Source organism: Lacerta agilis, chromosome 1 (assembly GCF_009819535.1).
Source record: "Lacerta agilis isolate rLacAgi1 chromosome 1, rLacAgi1.pri, whole genome shotgun sequence".
Lineage (NCBI taxonomy): Eukaryota > Metazoa > Chordata > Lepidosauria > Squamata > Lacertidae > Lacerta > Lacerta agilis.
Window position 1 is genome coordinate 87,790,791 of NC_046312.1, and position 26,243 is coordinate 87,817,033.

At 43.2% G+C, this 26,243-nt stretch overlaps 3 protein-coding genes across 5 annotated transcripts; 1 reads left to right on the forward strand and 2 right to left on the reverse strand.

Moving 5' to 3' along the window:
• The first annotated feature begins 6,525 nt into the window (after positions 1-6,525).
• TMEM177 (transmembrane protein 177) lies at positions 6,526-9,392 on the forward strand. Of its 3 annotated transcripts, none has more exons than XM_033161947.1 (2): positions 6,526-6,584; positions 8,338-9,392. In XM_033161947.1, exon 2 carries the CDS (start codon positions 8,352-8,354, stop codon positions 9,285-9,287), a length of 936 nt encoding a protein of 311 aa, XP_033017838.1. In that variant the 5' UTR covers positions 6,526-6,584; positions 8,338-8,351; the 3' UTR covers positions 9,288-9,392. The 3 variants fall into 3 exon arrangements, with proteins under 3 accessions (XP_033017838.1, XP_033017848.1, XP_033017856.1); XM_033161957.1 differs by having other exon boundaries at positions 6,561-6,629; XM_033161965.1 differs by lacking the exon at positions 6,526-6,584 and adding an exon at positions 6,625-6,648.
• Positions 9,393-10,762: 1,370 nt separating this feature from the next.
• Positions 10,763-15,371, reverse strand: LOC117053796 (fibrinogen-like protein 1-like protein). Its single transcript, XM_033161979.1, has 3 exons — positions 15,285-15,371; positions 15,018-15,204; positions 10,763-11,622 (listed from the first exon to the last, which is right to left on the reverse strand). The coding sequence occupies exons 1-3, from the start codon at positions 15,336-15,338 to the stop codon at positions 10,970-10,972; spliced, it is 894 nt and encodes a 297-aa protein (XP_033017870.1). The 5' UTR covers positions 15,339-15,371; the 3' UTR covers positions 10,763-10,969.
• An 8,175-nt stretch (positions 15,372-23,546) lies between these two features.
• Positions 23,547-26,055, reverse strand: LOC117053802 (fibrinogen-like protein 1-like protein). Its single transcript, XM_033161993.1, has 2 exons — positions 25,870-26,055; positions 23,547-24,699 (listed from the first exon to the last, which is right to left on the reverse strand). The coding sequence occupies exons 1-2, from the start codon at positions 26,024-26,026 to the stop codon at positions 24,038-24,040; spliced, it is 819 nt and encodes a 272-aa protein (XP_033017884.1). The 5' UTR covers positions 26,027-26,055; the 3' UTR covers positions 23,547-24,037.
• Positions 26,056-26,243: the final 188 nt, after the last annotated feature.

The window sequence follows — 26,243 nt, forward strand, 5'->3', positions numbered from 1 at the left end:
TGGACGGCCCTGCACAATGAACCTGCTTCTCCAAAAGACTGGACATTTTGAGATAAGGAGACTAAAGGGGAAATGCACTGGAAAGTGTGAGGTAACACTTGCTGTGGTGCAACATCATTTAATCTCCCTGCAAACAAAACAGGATGAATACACAATAAGCAGGTTATCTGGAAACCCCCCAGTCAGATTAAAGCACAGAAGTGTTGGTGATAGAGCCAGTAGTTGTTAAACAAAGAAAGAGAAGGGATGCAAAACAAGTTAGGGTAAAAAGCTCCCTGTGAACATTTTTTTTAGCTAAGATTATATTTTCCGAAAGGATTCCTGGAGATTTACAGACAGATTCTGATTGGTCTCATTTTAGGATAACTGGTGCACGATTTTCCAGCATTGCTGATAGGGCATTCAGGCTTCATCCAGGACCACCTGCTTCTCTCAGAGGGCTTCTTAAGGCGATCATGTGGCGTGTGAAATGTCACAAAACCAGGAGCTGTACCATTCAGCCAACCCCATAAAAACCTCCACAGTGCTGCAGCACAACTGTGCTCAGGTTTAGGGTTTGAACTGGAAGGGTTTAAACCAGGGGTGGGGAACCTGTGGCCCTCCAGGTGTTGCTGGGCTCCAGCTCCCATCTGCCCCAGCCAGCACAGCCAAGGGCCAGAATTCCCCCAATTTTGGTTTAAATCCTTCCTCTTACACGGCACTGTTCAAGTTGAGGGCTACAATTCTCCACCAGATCTCACCATAACTTTAGGTCCCTGTGGGCCCCTAGCTTGTGCCCACCTGTAAAAAAAATCCATTTTTGACCCAAGGGTCTATTCCACTTGGCTGCATGAATACCATTAACCATATGAGACTATACCTCAGGAAAGCATCCTCAACCCCCCAAAGCATGGGGGGGGGCTAAGAGACACTTCTTTCCACAGTATACTGAATCCACCAGTGTTTGCCATGGTGTGGAGAGGGAAATTTCCTCACACATAATGGGCACGCCAATAGGGAGGTGCATGTGATTGTTTTCTTATGCACAGCTGTTGCAGGCCATTTGGGAAAGGATGCTTCCTCCTCCCTCAGGAAACAAGTGTCAGAACACTGGTAGACTCAGATTGCCATGAGAAATGTGTATGAGATCAATACCATGTGAGGGTCAGGACTGCTGATGGTGGTGTTACAATGACTCATAACAGCATGGTGAACTGCAGATGGCAAGCGGCGCAGCACACTGGGGACTGCAATACCCATGGCTTGCATCACAAGTGACCTGTATGCAGGAAGCATTACAGGTCCTCGCTCTTGTTCGTTTATATACATTATTCCTGGGAAGGGTTGAACGAAAGTGTCTTTTCTTTAATTCTTTACTGGCGTTTATTACAACTGCCACTTTACTAGATGGGCTCCTGTAGTGGCAAATGGTACATCTACAAATTACCGTAAAAGTATTTATGTGCTCCAACATAGTTTTATTTCTGATTTTTATGGGCATTAATTCATTCTCTGAAAACCAGCTGGAATGAGAAACAGAACTAAGCAGCTTCTTAATTTAGACTCAGGGCTGTTTTTCTTCTAATACAGTACTTAATGCGTAATACTCAAAACAACAGCTTTATTATACACGCTGCATTTCAGGAAGGTCTATGGAATCAAATAAAACACAAGCCGGGGGTGGAAGAGGAATGCCATCTTAGAAGGAAAAAGACAGCTAAGCTTATGCTGCCAAGGCAGGAATTTGCAGTGGGTTCTACATTGCTGAGGCATAATGAAATGTATAGTCTATTTGAAGTATGTGACTTCCCCTAAACTGTAGCTTGTTAAGGTGCAGGGAACTGTAGCTCTGTGAGGGGGGTAAGCTATGGTTCCCAATATTTTCTGCCATTTACTTTAAGTGTATGTTGTATTCACAGCCTAAACAGTACTACAGATCAGTTGCCTAATCCCTGAAGACAAATGTGCAACTGCAGGGTACTGTATATGAACTGCAGGAAACAGACACACTTGCTTATTTATGTAGGTTTGCCAGCCATTGCATTGCATTTCTAATTTAAAAACCTTTTTGCACTCTCCTGGAGAGCCACCACCAGTCAGTGTAAAGGTAAAGGGACCCCTGACCATCAGGTTCAGTCATGTCCGACGCTGGGGTTGCGGCGCTAATCTCGCTCTATAGGCCGAGGGAGCCTGCGTTTGTCCGCAGACAGCTTCCGGGTCATGTGGCCAGCATGACAAAGCCGCTTCTGGCAAACCAGAGCAGCACACAGAAACGCTGTTTACCTTCCCGCTGGAGCGGTCCCTATTTATCTACTTGCACTTTGACATGCTTTCGAACTGCTAGGTAGGCAGGAGCTGGGACCAAGCAACGGGAGCTCACCCCGTGGCAGGGATTTGAACCGCCAACCTTCTGATCAGCAAGCCCTAGACTCTGTGGTTTAACCCACAGCACCACCTGGGTCCCTCTACCAGTCAGAGTAGACAATACTAAATGGACCAGGTGTCTGACAGCTTTCTATGTTCCCATGTTCGGACCCTTGTGATATATGGACAGCCATCACAAGGATCATTGAGCTTTATGACAAATAGGCATGCATGACATGTTGACATGTCTTAAATAGCATGTTAGTGTTTGCAACTTGCTATTCATAAACAAATGAAACTTGTCACCTAATGATTTACACTACAACCTCATACACAAAGCATCTCTATGCATGAAAAATAAGCATTTACCATATCGTGTGAATGACAGGACAAATTTCTCTTCATATTTTGGTTACACTGTTCTGGCTTCATGCTAGCAATGACCCTGAATTCTTCCATCAAACAGCCACTGCATTACAGCAGCTGCTCAATCTATAGATTTGTCGGTTTTCAAATATAAAGGTTTGGCACGGGTTGTTTTTATTCTTTAGTAAATAGGGAAGGTGGGAAGAAAAGAACCATGTGGGGAGGTGTTTGGGGGTACGTTAAAAAAATAGAACAAATAACAACAAACAAAGGTATCTGTAAAGAGCACTGAGTGCTTGACAATGAAAACTACAGTATTCCAAATAAACAAATGACATTCTCTATCGAAAAAGGGGCTCATGCAGCCAGAGTTTTCCTACCTCATCATTCATCATTCATAAGAGCCAACACTTTAATTAATGTGGCAGCAGTCAACAAAGCCTTATGCAGAATAGTGCAGACAGAAGATCAGGCATAATCCTACATGGACTTTGCTTTCAGTTAATACACACACACACACACACACACACACACACACACTAAATGACTAGCTTAGAGCATGTCCTCTAGCACCACCTAGCAGACTGACTGAAAAAGTTACACCAGTCTGAACAAAAATCAGTACAGTACCGTTATTTTGCGCTGTTAGATTTAACGTATCACAATTTGTTTATGTGAATTTATGGTACAGCTGCATTTGGAAGACTGTGCATAGTTTATTTATTTCATTTCAGTGATTACCTCACTTTCCCATCCAAATGGAAGTCCAAAGCAGCTGGCAACAGCAAATAATATCAAACTGCAATCCAACAGTATGAAATAACCTACGGTATAAAGTTTAAAATCAGTACCTATGTTTTTATCAGCCCATCTAAAAAGAGAGCTAAAAAAAAGTGATACTGCTGGGGGTTGTATAAAAAACTCAGCACAGAACTTTGATACAGTACAAGTTTGGAGGTAATCTGAGTGTTGGGTTTAAGGTGTTAACTATGAAATTACATTATTGTATCAATACACACTGTGTGGCAGCAAAAAAGGGGGCGGATTTGTGACACAAAACAAGCACAAATCTTTAGTAACAACTTTAGAAGCAATCTGAAAGTTAACACAGCATGGAGCACAGTGGCCAAGTAATCTCTGTCCAAAAGGTGCCATACCAGCTGTAGCTGGAAATAGGCACTCCTAGGCACTGTGGCCCCTGAAGCTTCAGTAACAATGTTGGGTCAAGGAACATTCTTAATCTACAGGCCTGCTTCTTCCACCTCTCAGTTCCAAGTCCTCAGACATGCAACACTTCTTGTCTTATCAGGTGTCAGCTTTAATACATTGGCCCACAAGCAGCCTATCACCACCTCTAAGAGCAGCACTGCTAATGAATACAACAATGCAAATAAAAGGGTCTTTAAAAACCAGGATCTTTAGCCATAACTTTTGCTCATGACAAAATAAAAAATTCTTTCCAGTAGCACCTTAGAGACCAACTAAGTTTGTTCTTGGTATGAGCTTTCGTGTGCATGCACACTTCTTCAGATGCTCATGAGCGAAGTGAGAAACTTGGATGATAGCAAGAAACTTGCTACTGATCAAACATTGAAAACATATGTTATTTTTTATTTGCAAATCTTTATTTGCAAATTTAACTAAGGGAGGGAGGGAAAATATTAAGGGAATATAAACACCTTTTTATGAAAGAAAAAGAAATAATATATGAAAAACAACAAATTTCTTTAAAACCACCAACGGCTCATATTAAGGATACAATAACCACCAATACTGTACACCCCGATGAACTTAAACATTAATACATGGGGAGTCAATATGGTGCCCTACAGATGTTTTTCACTCCAATTCCCATCAGCCCCAGCCAGCGTGGTAAATGGTAAGGGATGATGGGAGTTGCAGGCCAACAAATAGCACATGGGTACCACATTACCGGTAGCTACTTCTGCTTTAATATAAGCCCTCCAGTTGTTCAAATAGGTATCCACATGAAACGGATGTCTATAAGGAGTACTGGGTACAGGGGCGTAGCAAGCCACTGCAGCCTTAAAACTTGCTGCGCTGCCACCACATGGTCGGAAGGGGTGCCGGCCACTCGCACCTGCCATCTTGGGTAGACTGCGCATGTCCACCCAAGATGGTGGACGTGAGCGGCCGGCACCCTTTCCATGCGGCGGCACGGCAAGCCTTAAAAGTTGCCGTGCGCCAGCAGCGCCAATTGCGGGGGCAGGGCACCACCCGAGTGTCGCCCCCCCGGGCGGTACCCGGGGCAGCCCACCCCCGCCCCCTTGCTCCGCCCCTGACTGGGTATGTTCCAATGTAGCCAGGATGGTCCTCAAGGCATTGTGTTTATCCTTCCAGGCTCAAAGTGCAAGTCTTGTAATGACCATAAAAGGCTAGCATGATCCACATGTAGAGAAATCATAAACTCTATCACAGAAGAATGCATACAATTTGTAAACAATTTAATATATATTTATTCTAAAAGAAGATCCACAAAGACTGGGTGAGAGAGGGAAGGGTTTGTTTTGCTGCTCTTTTGCTATGTGTATCACACCACCAGGTTTTTTGTTTCATTTTTAAGGCCAATATTATACAACGGAAGTTTGCAAATTAGTGTAGCCTTCCCAAACATTGGCGCGTTTCATAACTCTCTCCAAAAACCAGTGCATTCCTGGAGAGGGAAAGTTAGTTGTAAGTAACACACGCGGCCACGTCATCATGACAACAGAAGCACGAGGTCAAAGGAAATTGCATGGCCCAAGAAATAACAAGCGTGCATTTGTTGTGCAAAAGAAAAGGGGGGAAGAAGTCCCCAACAAACGACCCTCTTGACTGCGATTAAGGGAACGTAAATGCGATTATTTTGCGAGGCGAGTAGCCTTTATCACCCCTGCCTACCCGCCACACACATATACACACTTCCTTTTAAAAACCTTAACCCCCTAACAAGGCGGTGCAACAAAGCAGAAGGGCTTGAGAGATTGCGGGACCCTTCTCGCAGAATGCCTCTCCTTTGAGTAATCTCTCCCAGCCCTGCCATGATCAATGGCTGCTCTGTTCCTCCGAGGCTCCTGGCGGGCTGCGCAGCTGTCCGCGGTAGTAGGCGAGGGCAGCAGGCATGACAAGCCAGCTCGACAGCTGCCCGGTCTGCGCCTTTCCTCCGCGCCTCTGGGGCGGCAGGGCGAAGTCAAACGCTGCCTATATGCCTACAGCTTGGCGGAAACGAGAAGGGTCGGGGGGGGGGGGGCTATGAGTCAGGCATGCCCTTCTCTCCAAGGGCTGCAGGGAGGAGATGAGCAACGCAACCCTGCTCGCAAGGATCCCCCGCCAAGGAGCTGGCTCTTGGGTAACTGGCCCGAGCGACGCACCCTTGCAAAGGAAGGGCGACCTCAAATGATTTGCACGCATATATTACTTCGAGGGCACCCCCTTTCTTTTCTCTCCCCGATACATTTCATGTGTTTGCATTTCAGTTTGCATTTGCAAACTCCCCGTATTTGCATTTCAGTTTTGCTCAATAAATCTCTTCGTGTTGGCTGCCTTGTGGGATATAAGGGGTCTTTCCTCCCCGCTCCATCCTCCTGGACAGGAAAAGAGCACGAAAACGGGCTAAGGGAAAACCGAGAATCACAAGAAGAAGACATGGGAAAGGTCCAATTATAGCCGGGGGGGGGGCTCCAATCCCTGTTGCAGCAGCAGCAGCAGCAAGGGCTCCTCGTCGCCAAGGCGACCCGGAACTCCCGCCGGCTATTTTCTCCTGCTAAGCTTGAGCGCGCCGCTTTCTCAGCAGCTGACTTTCTTTACGGCACCCACGTGCGTTTTCCCTTTCCGGGATATTAATTCAAGCTGCTGCTGCTGCGGGTGGAGTGTGGGTAGGTAGAAATGAATTGGGATTTAGCACCGCGTTGCTAAAAGAGGTATTGGCCCATTCTGCTGGTAGGAGATCAGTTCCTTATCCTTAGTGTGTGCCTTTTTTCCAGTGCTTAAAAACGGAGGGGGAGCGTTGTAGTTTTTTTAATGCCTTTATGCGCGTTTAATTATGTTTCTAAGAATTGCCTCTGTAAATGGAAGGGGTTCAGAACGGAACGAAGCATGGATACAAGTACAGTAGTTGCAATTAGATGCAAAATTAGTTAAAATTAGAGGGGTTATTTCAATCCCCTCCCCAACTAAATTCTGCGATCTGCAATTAGTATGTATAGGCTGACTTGTCCTGTTGCATGACCTGCTATTTTGGCAAATTAGTGTTTAGGGTGGCGTCTGTTTTATGCTATATCAGAGCTACGCTGTAAAAAGCATGACATTTATACTTACACTGCAGGGACATAATACTGGCCTTGTAGGCAAGGCTTTTTTTCAGCTGGAACTCACCAGTACCCAGTTCCGGCACCTCAGATGGGCACCATTGCCATTATAAGAGAACAAGGGAAGTATTAATGAAAAGTTCCAGCACCTCTTTTTCTAGAAAAAAAAAAACTGTGCTTGTAGCATGTATGATTGTTACTTGGGTTTCTTCCAGATGACCAGTCTTGGGCATTCAAAATGATTTGTTTGCAGGAGGTTTCCACAGTGTCACATTATTCCAACTTCCTGTCACTTCCCTTATTGCAAAAAGTCTGATGGGGGGGGAGTAGTGCAATAGTGCCAGATTGACCAACTGTGTAACCCAAATTTTGTATGTAATTGAATCCGACCCCCCCAAAACAGAGGCAGTCTAGAAGCACCCTTAACATATCATGCATATGTCATAGCTGTCTCTCTGTCATTTTTATCTTCACAAGAACCCTGCAAGGTAGATTAGGCTGAGTTATAATCACTAGCCCAAAGTAAACCAGTGAGCTGAATAGAGATTTGAACCTGGATCTCGCAAGTCCTAGCTTGATATCCATTATAGCACACTGACTCTCTTTATATCTACTTCCTGAGACTAACTAGCAAGAAATATTTAGTTATATACGCTACACTACAGCATCTGGGACCAAGAAGATAAATACTAATGCTGATTTTTGTGAGTGCTCACATCCCTACCAGTGAAATAGGAACTCGTATTTCAGGACAAAAAGTTAACCTTGTAAAATGTATTTAGCACCCAAACACTCGATTTCGTGTTCTGGGCTCCAGCTTTGCCCTGTGCACAATTTCTTGGACAGGTTTTATTTCACTTTTACTACCTTTGAAATGGGTTTTCAGTTTGCAGCAGGAAACTGTAGAACCAAAGGAGTGGTTTCGAACCCAAACTCTGCCTTGTACTCAGCTTCTTGAGCAAGTTACTTTTTCCTTTCTGATTAGCCAGGCTCCCACTGCCACCGTTTTGTGATTAACCAGTCATGGTTCCCCCTCCCCAAAGATTCCTGGGATCTGCCTGAGTGTTGTTAGGAGACCCCATACCCCTCACAATTCTCAGAGGTATTGACTGTTAAACCACTCTGAGAACTGTAGCTCTGTGAGGGGAAAAGGGATGTGCTAACAACTCTTAGCTCCCCTAAGAAACTATACTTCCCAGCACTATTTGGGAAAAGCCACGACCATTTAAAGTGGCATGATACTGTTTTAAATGTACTGTATAGTGTAGATGGAGCTTATGTGTAAGTATGCTAATTCATCACTTGTCTTGAAATTGAACAGGCTAGCAGCTGAATATGGCAGTTCGGTTCCTTTGGAAGACAGTGGCCATGGTGGAGAGGCACAGGACTGGTTTCCTGGCAGTTTCCTGTGCTGGACTCTTTGGTGCTAACCTGACTTTTCACATCTTTCCTGAGGAGACATTCAGACCATTGTATCAGGCTTGGGCCAAGGGGAAACCAATGGAGCTCTCAGAAAAATTACAGATCCTTTTCCGTGACATCATCAGCGACATCAGAGTAAAATCAGCAAATCGTTACCAAGCCTTTGTGGCCTACAGCTTCCACCCGGTGAGCGCTGGGCTTCCATGGCTGCCCGCAGGCTGTGTCGTGGGCATTCCTGCCCATTTCAGTGGTGCAGCCAGCGATAATGATAGGACTGCCAGCCACGTTGTCATGATTGAAGGCAAAGAAGTGGACTGGGACAGCACAGAAGGCCTGGCCTTGAAGGAGGCCCTGACCCTTTCTCCGGAGGCTCAGAAGTTTGCCATTGCAAGAGAGCTCATGTACTTGCAAAGCAACGGACCCTCCGTATGTGCTGCTGTTGCCCCCGTTTGTTTAGCTGGCACTTGGATTTCTGGGGTAGCCATAAAGCAGCTCCTGGGCTTGTATTCGGGTCCAGTGCTCTTACGAGGCCTTTACAACGTGGCTGTAATGGCGATTGGATTTGTGGGCTATTGTCTCTCGTACGATGCTGTGAGTCAGGCGATGGATTACAGGACAGACAGAAATACAGCCACCGTTTCCACCAGCTTTGCTAGAGGTGGAGTGGAGTTCTATAATAAAATTCTGTCCCAGAACAAGATTTTCCGCATGCTCATGGGCAAGCGAGGAGAGCGGATATATGCCCCAAGTGGCAATCTTTTCCCAAGATACTGGTTCAGATTAAAACATGCATCATATACTTCCAGAAGAGACTTGATTATCAATATTTTAAGCATGCCCCAGGCATAGGAGTAGAGGCACGATTGAATTTTAAGCTTGTAGATTATGTATTCTCTTTGGAACACAGCAGCCTGGTTTTGCTTTTCATATGATTTCATTAGCATTTCCATTATTATTATTATTATTTGGGGGGCGGGGAGGAGAAGGGGCTTGATTTTATTTTCCTCCCTGTCCTGGATGCACTGGATGTCTTTAAAAATTAAAGCCTCGTTTCAAAGGTTCTGTGTCCTATATGCCTCTAAATTCCATCTTAAAACTCTGAGGGAGTGTTACTTGCCAAGCACGGAGCTGGAAGAGCTAGCATTCTCTTTATTTTGCATATTATTTTGAACGAACATAAAATGCAGAGGGCAGCATGATGTGCTCTTGTTAACGTAAAGTGCAGGTGGTGCGCAGAGCTGGGGGCAGGTGCAGAACTGCCATGTAACCTGGTGTCTTTAGGAACATCTAAAGCAAAAATGGAGGAAGCAAGTTTCTAGTCCTTGTGGATTATGGAGGAAAGTTTAGCTAAATATTGGATCTGTGTGTTTAGAACGCTGAAACTTTCAGCAGACCCTATGAGGCTACTGGTGCCCTGTAGGGTTCCATGTTATTCCCCAGTGTAAACCTGCATCTAGTGCAAATGCTGTTCCCCCATTCTGATTCCTTAATGCCATTTGTTATCCTAACCACAATCTTAACATTAACAGCCAGATGCACTGACCCATTGCACCACTGGAGGCTAGAAAATGTATACACAAATGTGTACAACACTGCATGAAATGACTTGGACATTTCAAATATCAACTTTCCATGCGTTCCACTCATAGAGTTGAAAGGGGCCCTGAGGATCATCTAGTCGAAGCCCCTGCAATGCAGAAATATGCAGCTGTCCTTTATGGGGATCGAACCTGCAACCTTGGGGTTGTCAGCACCATGCTCTAACCAACTGAACGAACCAGGTAGGCGTGTATAGTGCTGAGTGCACAGCTCCCACTACTGTGGGCATGAGGTCCTGCTGAAGCTCTTAGAAAAGTATACAGTGGCCTGCTTCCCAAGGCCCTGCTGCACAATGTACTGTTCTGTTTCTCCAAGAGCAGTGGAGTTGGGCAGTGCATGTGGTGGCTTGATAGAGTCCTTATGGGATGCCCTCTCGTGGATGCAGGAGGAAATGCATCATGCCCAAAATCTTGCAAGAGTTGTGCGTGGTTCAGCAGAAATAATACGTCTGGGATTTCAAAGGCAAAATTGATGTGCTTTGGTGTTTTTGTAAAAAAGAAAAGTAAAGAAAAGCTCAACAACTTTCAGGGTGTCCTGGTTTTTACTTTTTGAAATACGGCAACCCTAGCTGTACTTAATTGGGATAATGACATTGATTGGTCCATACTTTACATGGCCTTTCCTATGACTGATTGAGTGAGAATAAAATTAAGGGTTGTGGGTTTTTTGTTATTAAAAAAGACACCTCTGTTGCGGCTGAAAAGCTATTTTAATAAAGAACTGGAAGACTTTTGCAATCAGCGAAAAAGTTATACAGGAATATTGGCTTGCAATTCTGTCAGAAATACATTCCCATGTCACTGAGAGGTAGCAAAAGAAACCACTATTAATTTATTTATATAGAAAGCTCTGGAAGCAAAGGAATCTGCACTTTTGTTGCACCCCTTGCACCCCATTACAGCAGTTCGTGACATGAGAGGCTGAGTGCATTTCTACACCCTGCTGCAATACATGTGGATCGGCTTCAGCATTATAACTGAGCTCCTGCAATTCTCATCGCATAATGTGCCCCAGTGAAGCCCACCTTTGCGGTTGAGCTGTGCATCAAAGCAGGAGTCGTACCACCAGCCCCCACCGTGGATGTCTGCACAGTTTTCTGTGGTAGACCTGTCGTGGTCCTTGTCTTTAGAAGAGAACCTCATGTTGTCGTGCATGTTTTTGGCCTTGGAAGAAGTGAGAGAGTCCCCTGCATTACCCTCGTAGGTCCCTAACTTGAGCATATAGTCATCGTTCTCGTTTCTCAGGACAAAGCTATCGTATTCTGCATATCTGTGGTGTCCATCTGCATCTTCTAAATTTATTCTGACTTTGTACCATTTTTGCTGGCTAATTAAGGAAATGTAGTTGGTGCCCAACCAGTGATCTCCCACCAAGTTACCAAACCCATATTTATAAGTTGTCCAGGTCTCTGACCAGGTGAGTTCAGTGTTGTGGGTGTTGCGTTGGATGACTGTCCACCCATTGCATCCATCCATGTGGCACCAGGCTACGAGCTTGATGGTGTTCTCGGGGCGTAATATATAAAGGCCACTCTGTGTGTGGCCTGCCTGGAACATTTCGTCACAGTCCCGCATGTAAGGGATTGCTAGGGAACAAAAGATTGATTAGACGGTGAGTTTCAACACGCAGCCAAGTTCTCTGCAGCGTCCTTGTGGAAATGTATGCAAGCCTTGTGAGTTCGAATTCCTAGTCAAGCAAACATCTGATATGTTGAAATATTTTATCACCCTCATAATAATTGCTAATCTGTGACAGACGGAACTTAAGTAAGACATTGGGATTTGAACTCAAGTTTTTCTTGTTCAGTCCAGCAATGTGTTCACACAGCAGCCAAGCAGATACTTTGTGGGAAATGTGCAAACATCACCTGCCCACAAGAGCACTCTCCCCTCCTGTGGTTTCCAGCAACCAGTATTCTGAAGCATTACAACCTCTGAAAATGGAGGCAGAGCATAGCTGTATGTTGTTGTTTATAGAAAATTAACAATATAAGAAAGCTTACTTGCAATAAAGGGGCTTAGTTATAAAGGGTTATGGGGAAAGAGTGAAGAATGGTTGTGAGAAAGAGGTAAGGCAGAGGGGTTAGCAGACTGAGTTTGGCAGCAGAGGGCCTTTACGTGAGGTGAAGTGAAAACTCAGCCAGTGTGCGATTGAGTTGCCAAAACTGCCAGCGAAGCAGCAGCTATTACTCATCTGCATATATTCATGTATCTAAAAATGTGACAAATACCATTGTTCGCTGCCTGTTATAGCAGCAAAAACCAATGAACTGAATGCACGCAGCATTTTCTATCCGCCGTGAGAAGAGCAAATCATTAAAGCTGGTGGTATAGGGATGCCTTTAATGACTCTCTAGTGCTGGATTTCCAGAGAAGCATTCCTTAGCACTCCTGCCAACATGCATTCTTATCATCTGTCGGAGTAGCTCACTGGTGGGAATGGCAAAGTTGTTCTTTGTGCTTCCTTCGCATCTCTTCTTACTGGACTGTGCAAATCACCATCTCCGTCTACTGACTTGTGCCGCTTAGGCCATTCCATCCCACCAACAAAGCTCAAGCTTTCCTTCTGCAGCTACCTTGGCCTCCTAAATACAAGCTCTTGAAATCCATGCTGCACCTTCAGAAGATCTCTTTGGCAAGGGTAATCGCCACTCACTTCAATGGCGCTCCCACTTTTCTAGGAACTCCATGACAGGGACAAAGGGCACTTGGAACACTCTTTAACAAAGTGTGGTAGCTGCTCATTAGGACTGAACTGTATTTGTTAAGCAAACCTCAGTTTCATTCAAATTTACACTATTGCATGTGATCGACATTTTCAGAGATGACATCTCGTGAATTGCCTCACTCTGCATTTAAAAACATGCAAATGTCACACAAAGACAACCTTTCCAACAGGGTGAGCATAAAATGATCCCCAACCCCAACCCCATTTTCTCCCTCTGCATGCTGATATCTGGGGGTTCTTCTGATCTGCCCCAGAGCCAATTTCAGGGGGTGCAAAGGGAAAGAGGGGAAAGACCACAACAAAGACCTGCGGTGTAAGTGGAAGCTTCTGCTGATTGGGTTCAGCTGAATGCCACCCATAAACATTGTGAAGAAATCTGTAGTATGTGAGGTCTATACGTGTGTGTGCGAGAGAGGGGGGGGCCTACCATGGACACTCAGTGTATATAAATTAAGAAATACAGGTGAAACTCGAAAAATTAGAATATCGTGGAAAGGTTCATTTCTTTCAGTAATTCAACTTAAAAGGTGAAACTAATATATGAGATAGACTCATGACATACAAAGTGAGATATGTCAAGCCTTTATTTGTTATAATTGTGATGATCATGGTGTACAGCTGATGAGAACCCCAAATTAACAATTTCAACTTGGGGGTTTTCATCAGCTGTATGCCATAATCATCACAATTATAACAAATAAAGGCTTAACGTATCTCGCTTTGCATGTCATGAGTCTATCTCATATATTACACTCCAGTAGCTAATGAAAACAATTGCTTACATAAATGGAATTTCCACGATATTCTAATTTTTCGAGTTTCACCTGTAATAACAATGTTCATAGCTTCTCTCAGTGAACATATATTTGTAACAGTATTCCAGCACCATGTCTGAGACCACCTCTGCCAGAGAAGCTGTTGGGCAGTGGGCTGGGCATTGCACCAACCGGATCCGTGTTCTGTTTCTTTGGCCCAACTCCTATAATCCCAGATCATTCACTATACTAGCAGGTGTAGGATTGATGGGAGTTGTAGCCCAAACTATCTGGACGGCACCAGGTTGAGGTCATAATCCATCAATTCTCCCTCTGCCTCTACTCCTAACTACATTAGAGGCTATTAGATGGTGCCTTATTTTAATCATAATGGCTTTGGAGTGCTTTTTCATCCAGTCACAAAACTAGAGGCCTATATAAATATTTTAAAACAAGAACAGAGGAAGAATTCTTCTTTAGAAAGAGTAGTTTGTAACCTCATAACTCCTGATCTTCAGTGACATGAACTTCTCTGTGATGATGTTATAAAATGTGTTATATAATTCTCAGTGGATACCAACAAAGTATGGAGTATTTTATACAGTGAAGCTGCTGAAATCTGAGTGTACCATTTAATGTGTGCCTTATAACTCCTCGTTAATGAAGGTCAACAATTTTATCCATTTAACGCATCGCCACACATTCTTAAAGTTTGGGCATTTGTTAGCTACTCAGGAGTTAGCAGGTAGGTGTTATTGAAAAATGGAGGACCAATAATCCAATAGGTTGTTTAAATGTTTCTTCAGAGATTGTGTTTTCAAGTGGCTCAGAAAACGTGAATTCAAACAACATCATTTGGAAACTAAGAATAAAATTAAGAAGAAGAAAAACCAAACTGAAATTTAAACACAGCATCTTGAAAATAATTATTGGAAGAGCTGCTTTTGATGGGGGCATGGAAAACACTTGTGAAGAGGAATCCAACAGAACTGAGACTGGGTGTTCAAAGGCACCCCCATGTTCAGTCAACAGTCACTGGAATTCACCAGTTTAGAAAGGAGAGAGAAATAAATCGAGTAGAGTTATTACGGGGGAAGAATTATCTCTCATGTTAGCCAGTCAGTGGAATATTTAGAACAACATGACAAAAACGGGCCATTCCAAATGTTGCCGGGCTCCAAATCTCATCAACCAATGCCAGCCTGGCCAACGGTCACGAATGATAGGAGCTGGAGTCCAATAACATCTGCAGGTCCACAAATTACCTGCTTTTGCTTTCCAGAATCCTAACTACTGTATATCGGAAATGAGTGGTTTTCTTGTCTGTTCTTTCCATAACAATTAAGAATGGTAGAGTTCAGAATCTTGGAGTTGTTCTTAATCTTTCTTTTTTTTAAAGTTATTTTACATCTCAAACATACACTCCTTTATACTTAACAGTAACACCTAGGCACAATAAACAATAGTGTGACTTCACAAATCATTAAACATAAATTACCTCTTCTTTCCACAATAATTCTCCAGTTCCGAATTTCAGTGACATTCTTGACCAGGTGTAGGTTGACAATTTCCCTGAGTTGTTTCCTCAGTTTATCCTCATTCGATGAGCTTGACTCGTGGATCAGAAAAAGAAGAGCAACTGTAGCCAGCAGGACATTGGGAGGATGCATTGTGCAGACAGATATCTGAAAGAGGCCATACACAAATTAATAATAGGCTTGAGGCTCCAACACTTCAGATGTAACAGACTGCTTGACAAACTTACAGCACTTTTTGGAGCTAGATTCAAATGGAGAAAGTGCTGCGGCAAATTCCCCATTTATGTTTTATAAGTGCAGATAAGATCCTGGATGACTAAGCTTGTTACTAGTTAACTTTAGTATGTAATATTTGTCAGCGTTCCGCCATAACAGCTGCTACACTCCTCAGTGCTGTTGACTTTACTGCCTTTCCTAAATTGAAGTTTATTTGATTGTCCTTTGTAAAGTCAATATAACATGTTCCTCAGTAGCAGCAGGTGCATCTTTAAGAGGAGACATTTTCTAAGAATTAAATGATAACACGTTGGGTCTTTGTAATATTGGTGTGTGAGAGAAGACAGAAAATCCTTTGCAGGGAAATGATAGGTTGCCAATGAATATACATTTGGATATTTGCATGGTGCTAATAGGGGAAGGGATCAGGATCCTGTCGGACCAGATCCTGCAGAGATCTTTTTGGAGGAAGAGGTCACCTGGGAGTGGCCAATGATTGCTAGTCATATATAGCAACCTTCCATCATGTTATCGGGGAGGGATTGTCCATCCACTCTGCTGAAAGAACAGCAACTTTTGGCTCCTCTCTGTGAAAACTTTCCATTCCTGCTATCATTACATAAACTCTGTAACTGAGGAAAAGGTGCCTAGTTTGCTTTTTTTTTCTCCCCCTCCCTCCCAATCATTTTTCCTTTTGTGTTGTGTCTTTTAGATTGTAAGGCTAAGGGCAAGGGCAATAATGCAGTAGCATCGTGGAAGCATCACAAAACAATTAACAGAGCAGAATGATGTGTGGATGGTGCAATATAAATAAATCCACGACTTAGGCACTATTATTGCGCCAGGGACATGTTGCAGAATGCATTCGCAAAAAAAAAAAAAGCACCAGTCTGGAAGGGCCCTCTGCAAATTCCTTGCTGTGATCTCTGATCCATTGGAAGTTTCAGTTCCCAGGTCTTGCCTCTCCATTGCTTCTTCTCTCCCCTGCTGTTCAGTGCATCCTTATGGCTACATTTCAGACATAATGTTTTAACTTATGGCATAAGAAGAATGGATTGGCACTGTTTCATTTGTAAAGCATCAGTCACATAGCCTAGGTCTGGATAGTTTAATTAAACATCTAATGTAGCTATTTCAAAATGCAGACCGAAACTAGTTAGAGCCGTTTTTGCAACACACACCTGAGAGGACTGGAAAAAGACAAACACAACTTGTGCATCAGGTAAGGCAAATGTAAAACCTGAGCTCAACACACACTCCCAAGAGAAACGCTGGTGCTCAGATGAGAGAGTTTTCCTGTCAGCTTGCATTCCAGGTTTGCTTACACATAATGCTCACTGACTTTTGGATCTCTATTCTTCTGATTATTGTGAGCATCTCTCTCTCCCCACCCCCTCCAACCTTGCCTCCAGAGATGAAATATGCCCAAGATAGTGGAGAGCAGAAAGTTTATCCCAGAAGTTGTGTATAGTGCTGCACACTGATTGCTAGCTAAAGGTTTAGCACTCCGTGCCTGTTGCCTATTCATGATTACAACGACAAGACCCATAATAAAATTCTCAGAATGTTCACCCCATAGCTAAAATGAAACTGAAATGATAAGAAGTAACACAGGAGGGCTTCCCAAAAGGAGGGCTGCTTCATGGAGCATTAACTAGTCTGGAAAAGAGCTCGTTGCGGGCAAAGGAACATTTTAAAAATTGAGTGCCCTGTCAGATCAAACAAAAGCTCCAGTCATTTTCAGTAGTAAGGGCCAGATTCAGCTAAATTGTTACACTATTGGAAACCAATACAATGATTCCTGCCAATGCAATGTGAGTCTCTCCCCCTTCTTGTCCCCCTGCTGCATCCTCCCCAAATCTTCTTGGGAGGGTTGGAGAACCTCCGGAACAACACACGGAGTGGGGGGGGGGGGAGAGAGAGATCATTCCATCTGGCAAGCAGATGTTGAATTCCACCCTCTGATTTCAACAATGGCCAGCCATATGTTTTCAGGGAATGAAGACAATAGCTTGGATTCAGAAATGCACTTATTTGGCTGATCCAGCCACTTCCTCTACATCATATCTATATGATGTATAGAGCTATATCAGGACCACAGCAGGCGCAAAAGGTTAAATCCTTTTGAATACCACAGCCCAGATCTTGCTTGGGTCCTTCTGTACCTACTACTTGTTTTTTTTTTTTTCCAAAAAGACCCAAATGACATGGAAAACATCACTCTTCACCTAAGCATAACAGATCATATGATCGTTGCATTGATGCTGCAATCACTATCATAATGCAAATTTGCCATTATTAGATCCTCCTTTTCCATTCATCAGTGACTTTGGTTTGGTTAAATTTGATGGTCAGGATGATAAAACAGCATTTTTATGTCTATAGACTGTACCTCCCCCCCCCCAATATTTAAATTTAAAAATCTCAAATGTGGCCTAGTTTCTTTTAGCAACTGTGAACATGTTTTCTTTGTTAACTCTGCAAATATATTAGGTCACACCCATGCCAGGATACAGGACTAAATTAACAAACAAAAAAGCAGTAAAATTCCCGACATCATAATTCTCATGAAAAATCAGCACATACATCTATGATTAGTTTGTTCTGCTTAGCTTTTGCTACACTCCCATCATAAATCCACAGCAAGCAAATAACTCAGCAATTAACATTCCAGCAGCACCTGGACACCAGGAGCAAGGGGAATCGCCTATAGAAAGTTTTGCATTCAATATATTAATTGCCATGCCTTGTTATCAGTGAAACCATATATCATAGCTCTTGCTGGAATGTACCACTTCACACTGTGGGTGGGAAATGGAAATTTTGATTGCTTCACATAAAAAAATGAATATGTAGAAAATAGACATACCGGTATCTTAAAAATGGGACTAACATCCTTCTAACTTGCTAGCTTTCCATGTTCAGAAACTTCTCCATACTGGGAGGCATTAAAAGTAAAAATTTTCACACTATTCAAAAGGTATAATTTCAAATATTTAAAAAAATTTGCTCAATTATGAGCATGGACACCAAATGGGTTTAAGAATGTCATGGAACACAGAATGTGACATACCGCTAACTACATGGTTGGCCATGTTGCAGGGTGGGGCACCTCTTTTTCATCAGCTAAATACAAATAACTGCCATTAAAGTTGATTCATAAGTGGTACATGACTCCTAGTAAATTATTATTATTATTACTATTATTATTAATAATATTAAAATTTATATACTACCCTTCATCTGAGTTCATAAGATAAAAATACAGGATTAAAGCACAAAATAAATGGTTAAAACAAGCAATCAAACAAAACCAATAACCCCTTCCCACAAACACATTTAAAAGGCCGTAGAATATTAATATAGTTCATCTGCATCAAGATGCTGGAGGGGATGTTTAGAAATTGGACCATACCTCCACCTATGGTGGGGTTGTACTAGAGTGCAAGAATTTTGGGCAACAGTATTCAGAGAAATTGATAATATCTCAAAATGCCACATTGTCCCAACAGTTCTATTAGTCCTTTTGTCTATATTTGATGAGGGCAATCAAAATTTGCACAATAAAGACTTGATAGTGCACCATTATGTCTGTACTATAAATAGTTCCGCTTGCTACCATTCATGCATTAACATAGCTGCGGTTTATTTCTTTTGACTTTATGTTTGTTTTTGTTCAATAGTGATCTATAATTGTATATGTATTGTGAATAATGTCATCAACTCCTGTTTGATAACACTCAAATTTGTAGAAATTTGTATAATCTTTTTAAATGTTTGAAAATTAATGCAAATTGGGGTTTTTTAATGAACTGATTAAAGGTGAGGACTTTTATTTGTGCCATTGCAGTCCTGTTAACTATGATTAAAAAATAAGCCAGTTTAAATCCAAGAATCGGGCTTTGCACATAAAACTCATAACTCTTTTGCAGTAGATTCCAGATTACCATCTCCCACAATTTCTTGGTTTAATATAACAATAACAAGACTTATTTTCTCTATGGGTTACTGGGAAAGGGTCTTGGCTCAGTGGTACAGCATTGCTCTACATGCAGAAGGGCCCAGGTTTAATCCCTGGCATTTCCAGGTAGTCCTGGGAGGGACCCCTGCTTGAAACCTTAGCAGTGGTGTCCAAACTTTTTTCAAAGAGGGCCAGATTTGATGAAGTGAAGGGCCATGGGGGCCGACCAAAGAACCAACCAAAGTTGTTGACCTTTTTTAAGATTGAAGTTGAGGTTTTTTAAAGGATTTTACCCCAGGAAATAAACTGCCTCAGGGGCCGGATTAAACCGACCGGCGGGCCGGATTGGGCCCCCAAGGCGGCTTTTGGACATGCCTGCCTAGAGTGTCACTCTCAGTCAGTATGGACAACACTTCGCTAGATGGACCAATGGTCTTACTCAGTTCTAGGTAGTTTCATGCCTTCCTAAGGAATTTTATTTCAACTGCTGCCACCCGCAGTGGAAACTTTGAGCTGTATATTTAAGGAGCAGGGCACTACCAGGAGCTACACACAGCATGTGCGTGTATGTCATCTGTTTGCTCTTAAGACATTATCTTTACAAGAGACCTCAAGTTCTAGAAAGATAGCAGACCTGCGTGGACATATAGACTGTCTGACGGGCCACCTCCTGATGGCAAACACTGTAAATGAAGATTAACTCAAGACTGGAGAAAGGAGGAAACTGAACAGCAGATCTGGAACAGAAAAGGTCATTCTGTACTTTCTGTTTTACACATCAGAACCGGCAAGTGACTAGGCTGCTAAAACACACACACACATTCTTCCTGTGAAAGTGGTGTCACGAGGAAGAACATATTTTTGCCTTTCATATTGTTGAAGGAACGTGAAGGAGGCAGATGAGATTGTGTGTAGGGTTTCTGCTCTTTAAGTATTTCAATCAAGGATGGCTAACCTCCAGGTGTTGTTGGACTCCTCAATCTCAGCCAGCAGGGCCAATGGTCAGGGATGATGGGAATTGTGTGTATATATATCCCAGTCTGTGCTGGGACTGGTGTTTAACATCTTCATAAATGACTTGGATGAAGGAAGTGGAGGGGATGCTCTTTAAACTTGCAGATGACACTAAACTGGGTGTGGTGGTTAAGAGCTATCTTAAGAGACAGGAACAGGATACAGGATCTTGACATGATGACGTGGGAAAGGCACTAAGGGTTTTAGTAAACCTCAAGCTAAACATGATACAGCAGTGTGATGCGTTGGCAAAAAAGTGTGTGGGTGGGGTAATGATATTCTACAATGTATTGACAGAAGTATTGTGTCCAGATGATATCCAGAACTCTGTGTCCAGTTCTGGGCATCTCGGTTTAAGAAGTAATTTGACAAACTGGAATGTGTCCATAGGAAAGTTGATGGACTATGCCGAAATGGCAAAAATGACCAGAAGAATCAGAAATCAGGAAGACCAAAATTTTAATAAGGAATGGTGGGGCGTGAATTACCATCTATCTTACAAACCATTGTAAACAGCTAAAATCATTAGTGGGATTGAAATAACACTTGTAGTTTAATGGTAAAATTTGGACATAATGGAGATGTGAAAGTTTAGGATTATTATAAAAGATGCAGGAGGAAAAGACTAACAATAGGACCCCCAAAGTGGAGGAGGGAGGTACAGGAGATTACGTGGACTCTTGTTTCTATATTGTATGTTGATATGTTATTGTAATGTACGGAAGTGAGAGCTGGACCATAAAGAAGGCTGATCGCCGTAGAATTGATGCTTTTGAATTATGGTGCTGGAGAAGACTCTTGAGAGTCCCATGGACTGCAAGAAGATCAAACCTATCCATTCTCAAAGAAATCAGCCCTGAGTACTCACTAGAAGGACAGATCCTGAAGTTGAGGCTCCAGTACTTTGGCCACCTCATGAGAAGAGAAGAATCCCTAGAAAAGACCCTGATGTTGGGAAAGATGGAGGGCACAAGGAGAGGGGGACGACAGAGGATGAGATGGTTGGACAGTGTTCTCGAAGTGACTGGCATGAGTTTGGCCAAACTGCGAGAGGCAGTGAAGGATAGGCGTGCCTGGCGTGCTCTGGTCCATGGGGTCACGAAGAGTCGGACACGACTGAACGACTGAACAACAACAAATGTTATTGTAAAAAAATTATTTGAAAAACCAAAATAAATAAATTTACCAAAAAAGAGAGGAATGTGTCCAGAGAACAGTGACAAAGATTGTGGAGAGTCTGGAGCAAGCAAACCAGGATAAATGCTCAATAAATAGGTTGCCAAGAGGAGAGAGCTGGACCATAAAGAAGGCTGATCACCGGAGAATTGATGCTTTTGAATTATGGTGCTGGAGGAGACTCTTGAGAGTCCCATGGACTGCAAGAAGATCAAACCTATTCATTTTTAAGGAAATCAGCCCTGAGTGCTCACTGGAAGGACAGATCCTGAAGCTGAGGCTCCAGTACTTTGGCCACCTCATGAGAAGAGAAGACTCCCTGGAAAAGACCCTGATGTTGGGAAAGATGGAGGGCACAAGGAGAAGGGGATGACAGAGGACGAGATGGTTGGACAGTGTTCTTGAAGCTACCAACACGAGTCTGACCAAACTGTGGGAGGCAATGGAAGACAGGAGTGCCTGGCATGCTCTGGTCCATGGGGTCACGAAGAGTCGGACACGACTGAACGACTAAACAACAGCAACAGAGGGGAGGAACTGAGTCAGAACACTGGTCCATCTTGCTCAGTATTTTCTGCACTGACTGGCAGCAGCTCTTCAGGATTTCAGACTGGAATCTTTCCTATCACGACTTAGAGATACCATGGATTGAAGCTGGGACATTCTGCGTGCAAAGCAGAGCCACTACCCACTGAGCTACAGCTCTTTCCCATTCTTGCAGAGTAGAGAGGCAATGTTCTTCATACTATGGATGCTAAACCTGTCCTGGCTAACATTTCCCTGTAACTCTGAGCAGGCTACACTTTTCTTCTGTAGATGCAGGATTCTTGCTCATAGTTTATGAGGGGAAGGAAAGAGAGTGAAAGTTCAGCAAGAGAGCCCATATAACGTAGTTACTTTCCTCTCTTTTTATGGACTGGCTATATACCAGTAATTCGGCCCCTATTAAGTTAAAAAATGTGCTACTGAAAGAGTCCAATAAAGGTTTCTTAAGAGAAACAAAGGTCAGTGGACAGCAGTTAATTTTGCATGATTGATGGACCACACACGGCTGATAGAGCACATTTTGTATAATGAATATATCAACTTCTGTCAATGTAAGGTTCACATTGCTCCTATTCTTTACGTTTGTACAATATCACTAGAACAGAAAGTTCTCCTTGGCACAGGGAAGTTTGACATATGTTTATGGAAGGTGCAGCAGGAAATTTTCTTGGGAACCCCCCCCCCCCGGGCAATTGCATGAAAATGTGTCTGTTTTTCCTCAAGTGCATTAACATATAGTGCATTAACATATTGCATTAACATATAGTGCGTTAACTTAATGCCGGAGTGGCTAACATGGACGACCTCTGGGGCCCACATTCCAGCATGCCCAAAACATGGGCACAGCCACCACAACTGCACACATCACATGCACATAGTGACTGGCCTAAGATCCCACAGTGAGGTTCATAGCTTAGTCCAGCCATCTAACCACTCAGACGACACTGGAGTTTTCTTTAAGCTTTACTGTGGTGTAATTTGTATAGACCCAGGTGGAAATCCCCACTCAGCTATGGATGATCTTAGGCTAGTCACTATCTCTCAGTCTAACCTACATCAGGATAAAAAAAATAAAAATAAAAATTCCTTCCAGTAGCACTTTAGAGACCAACTAAGTTTGTTCTTGGTATGAGCTTTGTGTGCATGCACACTTCTTCAGATGCATCACGATGTTGTTGAGAGGGGGGGGGGAGGAGAAACAGCCACTGCACACCACTTTTAGCTCCATTGAGGAAACGAGGGGGGTGGACAGAACTAGGATGAATAAAAAAATGTGAGACTATAAGCCTTCTGGTATGCTAGCTATCATCCACCACTGAGGTAGTAAGGGGCTGGACTATCTATAATTTTCAGGTTCAGAAGGTGGCAAACCATAACCCTCAAGAACATTTTTACACCTCTGATTTTAAGAGAAATACAGTTAAATCTCATACAAGTTTATGCAAATCCAATAGGACCTACTCTCAGGTAAATGTGCATATAAATGATTCTATTCTTAATATCACATTTGAGAAACAACTTCAAAATCATTCTCCATTTATGCTTGCATAGAGTTTATTTGACAATGAAACAATAGCCATTTGTCTCTCTTTTATTGCAGGTATTTGTAAATCACAAATGAATTATTGTATTTTTCATTAAAGGCACAGAGATAAAGACATTTCAGCTCTATATGGGTCTTCTCTTTTAAATAAGCTACTACTTTTTCCACACTCAGAAATGTGCAATAGAGTATTGTAATTCTCTTGACATCAGCATTGCGATACATAGACTAGATTTTGGCCAGAATGTTTAACAGTTGTTTCAGGCAGGTGGAAAAGAATAGCAGATACCACTGGGAAGTTCTCCTGATAAACCCCACCGAAATGAATGGGAGTTGCTCGAGAACACAGCTACTGTGCTCTTATGTAGCTCTCGTTGCTTTCAATGAGGTTTGTCCACAACAAATTCCTGGAGAACTACTGTGTCCTAAATTTTTGGGCCTTATAAAAACTACATATTGGTGGTTGGTTTCCGGAGCTGATCTAAAGCGAGAGGAAGCCTCTTATAGCGGTAGGAAACGATGCATTAATATCTTGGAGGTATGTTGCAATTTTTCCCACTGGGTCGAATCATGATGGTTGCATTAGTACAGGGCATGGCCTCTGAGCAGATTCCCCTCCAGCGAATGTCGCCGGTTAGGAGGGCTGAGTAACAGTTATCGTACCACCAGCCGCCACCATTATCTAGTGCACAGTTTGTACTGGCCCTCCGGTCATTATCCTTGTCTTCGGCAGAAAACCTCATGTTGTCGTGGATTCCCCATTCGCCTAGAGTGGTCAGTGAATCCCCTGCCTCCCCTGTATAGTTCCCTAGCCTCAAAGCATAACCGCTCTCTTCATCATCCACTTTAAAACTCTGGTATTCAGCGTACTTGGTTCGCCCTTGACTGTCAGTTATGACAAATCGTACAGAGAAGGCGTTCTGGTTGGTTAAGAGGTGCATGTATTCATTGCCGAGCCAGTGGTTTCCCCGTAGGTCCCCAAAGCCAAGCTTATAAGAATCCCATGGGTGTGACCAGGCTATCTTTGTGTTGACATTGTTTCTGTGCAGGACCGTCCAGCCACCCCCATCATACTTCATGTCACAGTAGACTGCCAGCAAGGGAGAGTATTTGGGACGGATGACATACAGGCCGCTTTGCTTCCTGCCACGGAGGTGAGCTGCTCTGCAGTCCCTTGCAATGTATTCTGAAACAGAAGAACCAGACTCCTTGTAAGTACCTTGCAGGCAGACACATGGAAATAAAACCCACAAGCAATTCAACAAGGTGAGGTTTTTGGACTGGTGCTGCGGACCCTTTAATAAGGAACTTATCACCACTTGAGATAAGACATGCTCCAACAACTTGCTCTTTCAGAAGCACACGTAAGGCCTTTTCCGAATGCATTTTTAAATTGGTTATTTGCTGAACATCTTCTGGTGTTATTTTAACTGTTTTATTTCTGGTGTACATTTCACCCGGGACGCGGGTGGCGCTGTGGGTTAAGCCACAGAGCCTAGGGCTTGCTGATCAGAAGGTTGACGGTTCAAATCCCCGCGACGGGGTGAGCTCCCGTTGCTCAGTCCCTGCTCCTCCCCACCTAGCAGTTCAAAAGCACATCAAAGTGCAAGTAGATAAATAGGCATTTCTGTGCGCTGCTCTGGTTCACCAGAAGCGGCTTAGTCATGCTGGCCACATGACCCGGAAGATGTATGACAGCTCCCTCGGCCAATAAAGCGAGATGAGCGCCGCAACCCCAGAGTCAGACACGACTGGACCTAATGGTCAGGGGTCCCTTTACCTTTACCTTTACATTTACATTTCATACATAGTTGGTTTTCTGTGTACCCCGCTCTGATTTTTGAGCAGTTTATAAATCTTTTAAATACCCCTCACTGGCAGTGGCGCCATCACTTTGATGAAGGGGTCCAGGGCCCCTATCTGCAGAATAGGCAGGAGGGCTCACTTACAACATACATGAAGTGATAAATCCACCATTAAGACCAGAGTCTAAAATGGCACCATTGCCAGCTGGCATCAATTCAATTCTATTAGGGCTTTGCTACATAACCCCTCCCGTAGCAGACACACCTTAAGCCCTATGGGGACCAGAAGAGATTTGCAACGAGTATCGCCAGTGATCATTAGCAATAGATGGGGGGGGGGAACCTCTCTAGATGCCTAGGCCTACAACTCCCATCAGCTTCCAAGACAACATGGCCAATGAACTGGGCTGATGGGAGTTGTTTTCCAACACCATTTGGAGAGTGTACAGGTTCTCCATCCCTGCATCAAGTAGCAATGGCACCTTACCAAATTTCCTCTCTTGTTGCATTTTCATTTAGGTTTTGAGTAACATTTCAGTGCTTTTTGTTACCTTCATAAATGTTGGTTTTTCCAGCATTAATCAGGGAATCAGCGTCCTTGGTTGTCAACATATGTTTATTGGCAATTTTTGATAACAGCTCATCCTTAGTTAAAGATGTTGAGATGGAAATGAGAACGCAGAAACAAAGAGATGAGTAAAGTAGCATCTTGAGAACCTGGGGAGGAAAAAGACCAGGCCATGAACAAATAGGTTCAACATCACCATCTTCCTAAGGGAACTACTGTGAATGACTGCCTTCTGACAAAACGCCTCTTCCAGTGCAGGAATTAAAATCATTATCTTCTGTGATCCAGTGGCATTTTGTACTCTCTGAACCACTTCCAGGTATACCTTCTTATAACAATTTCTGCAACATAACTCAG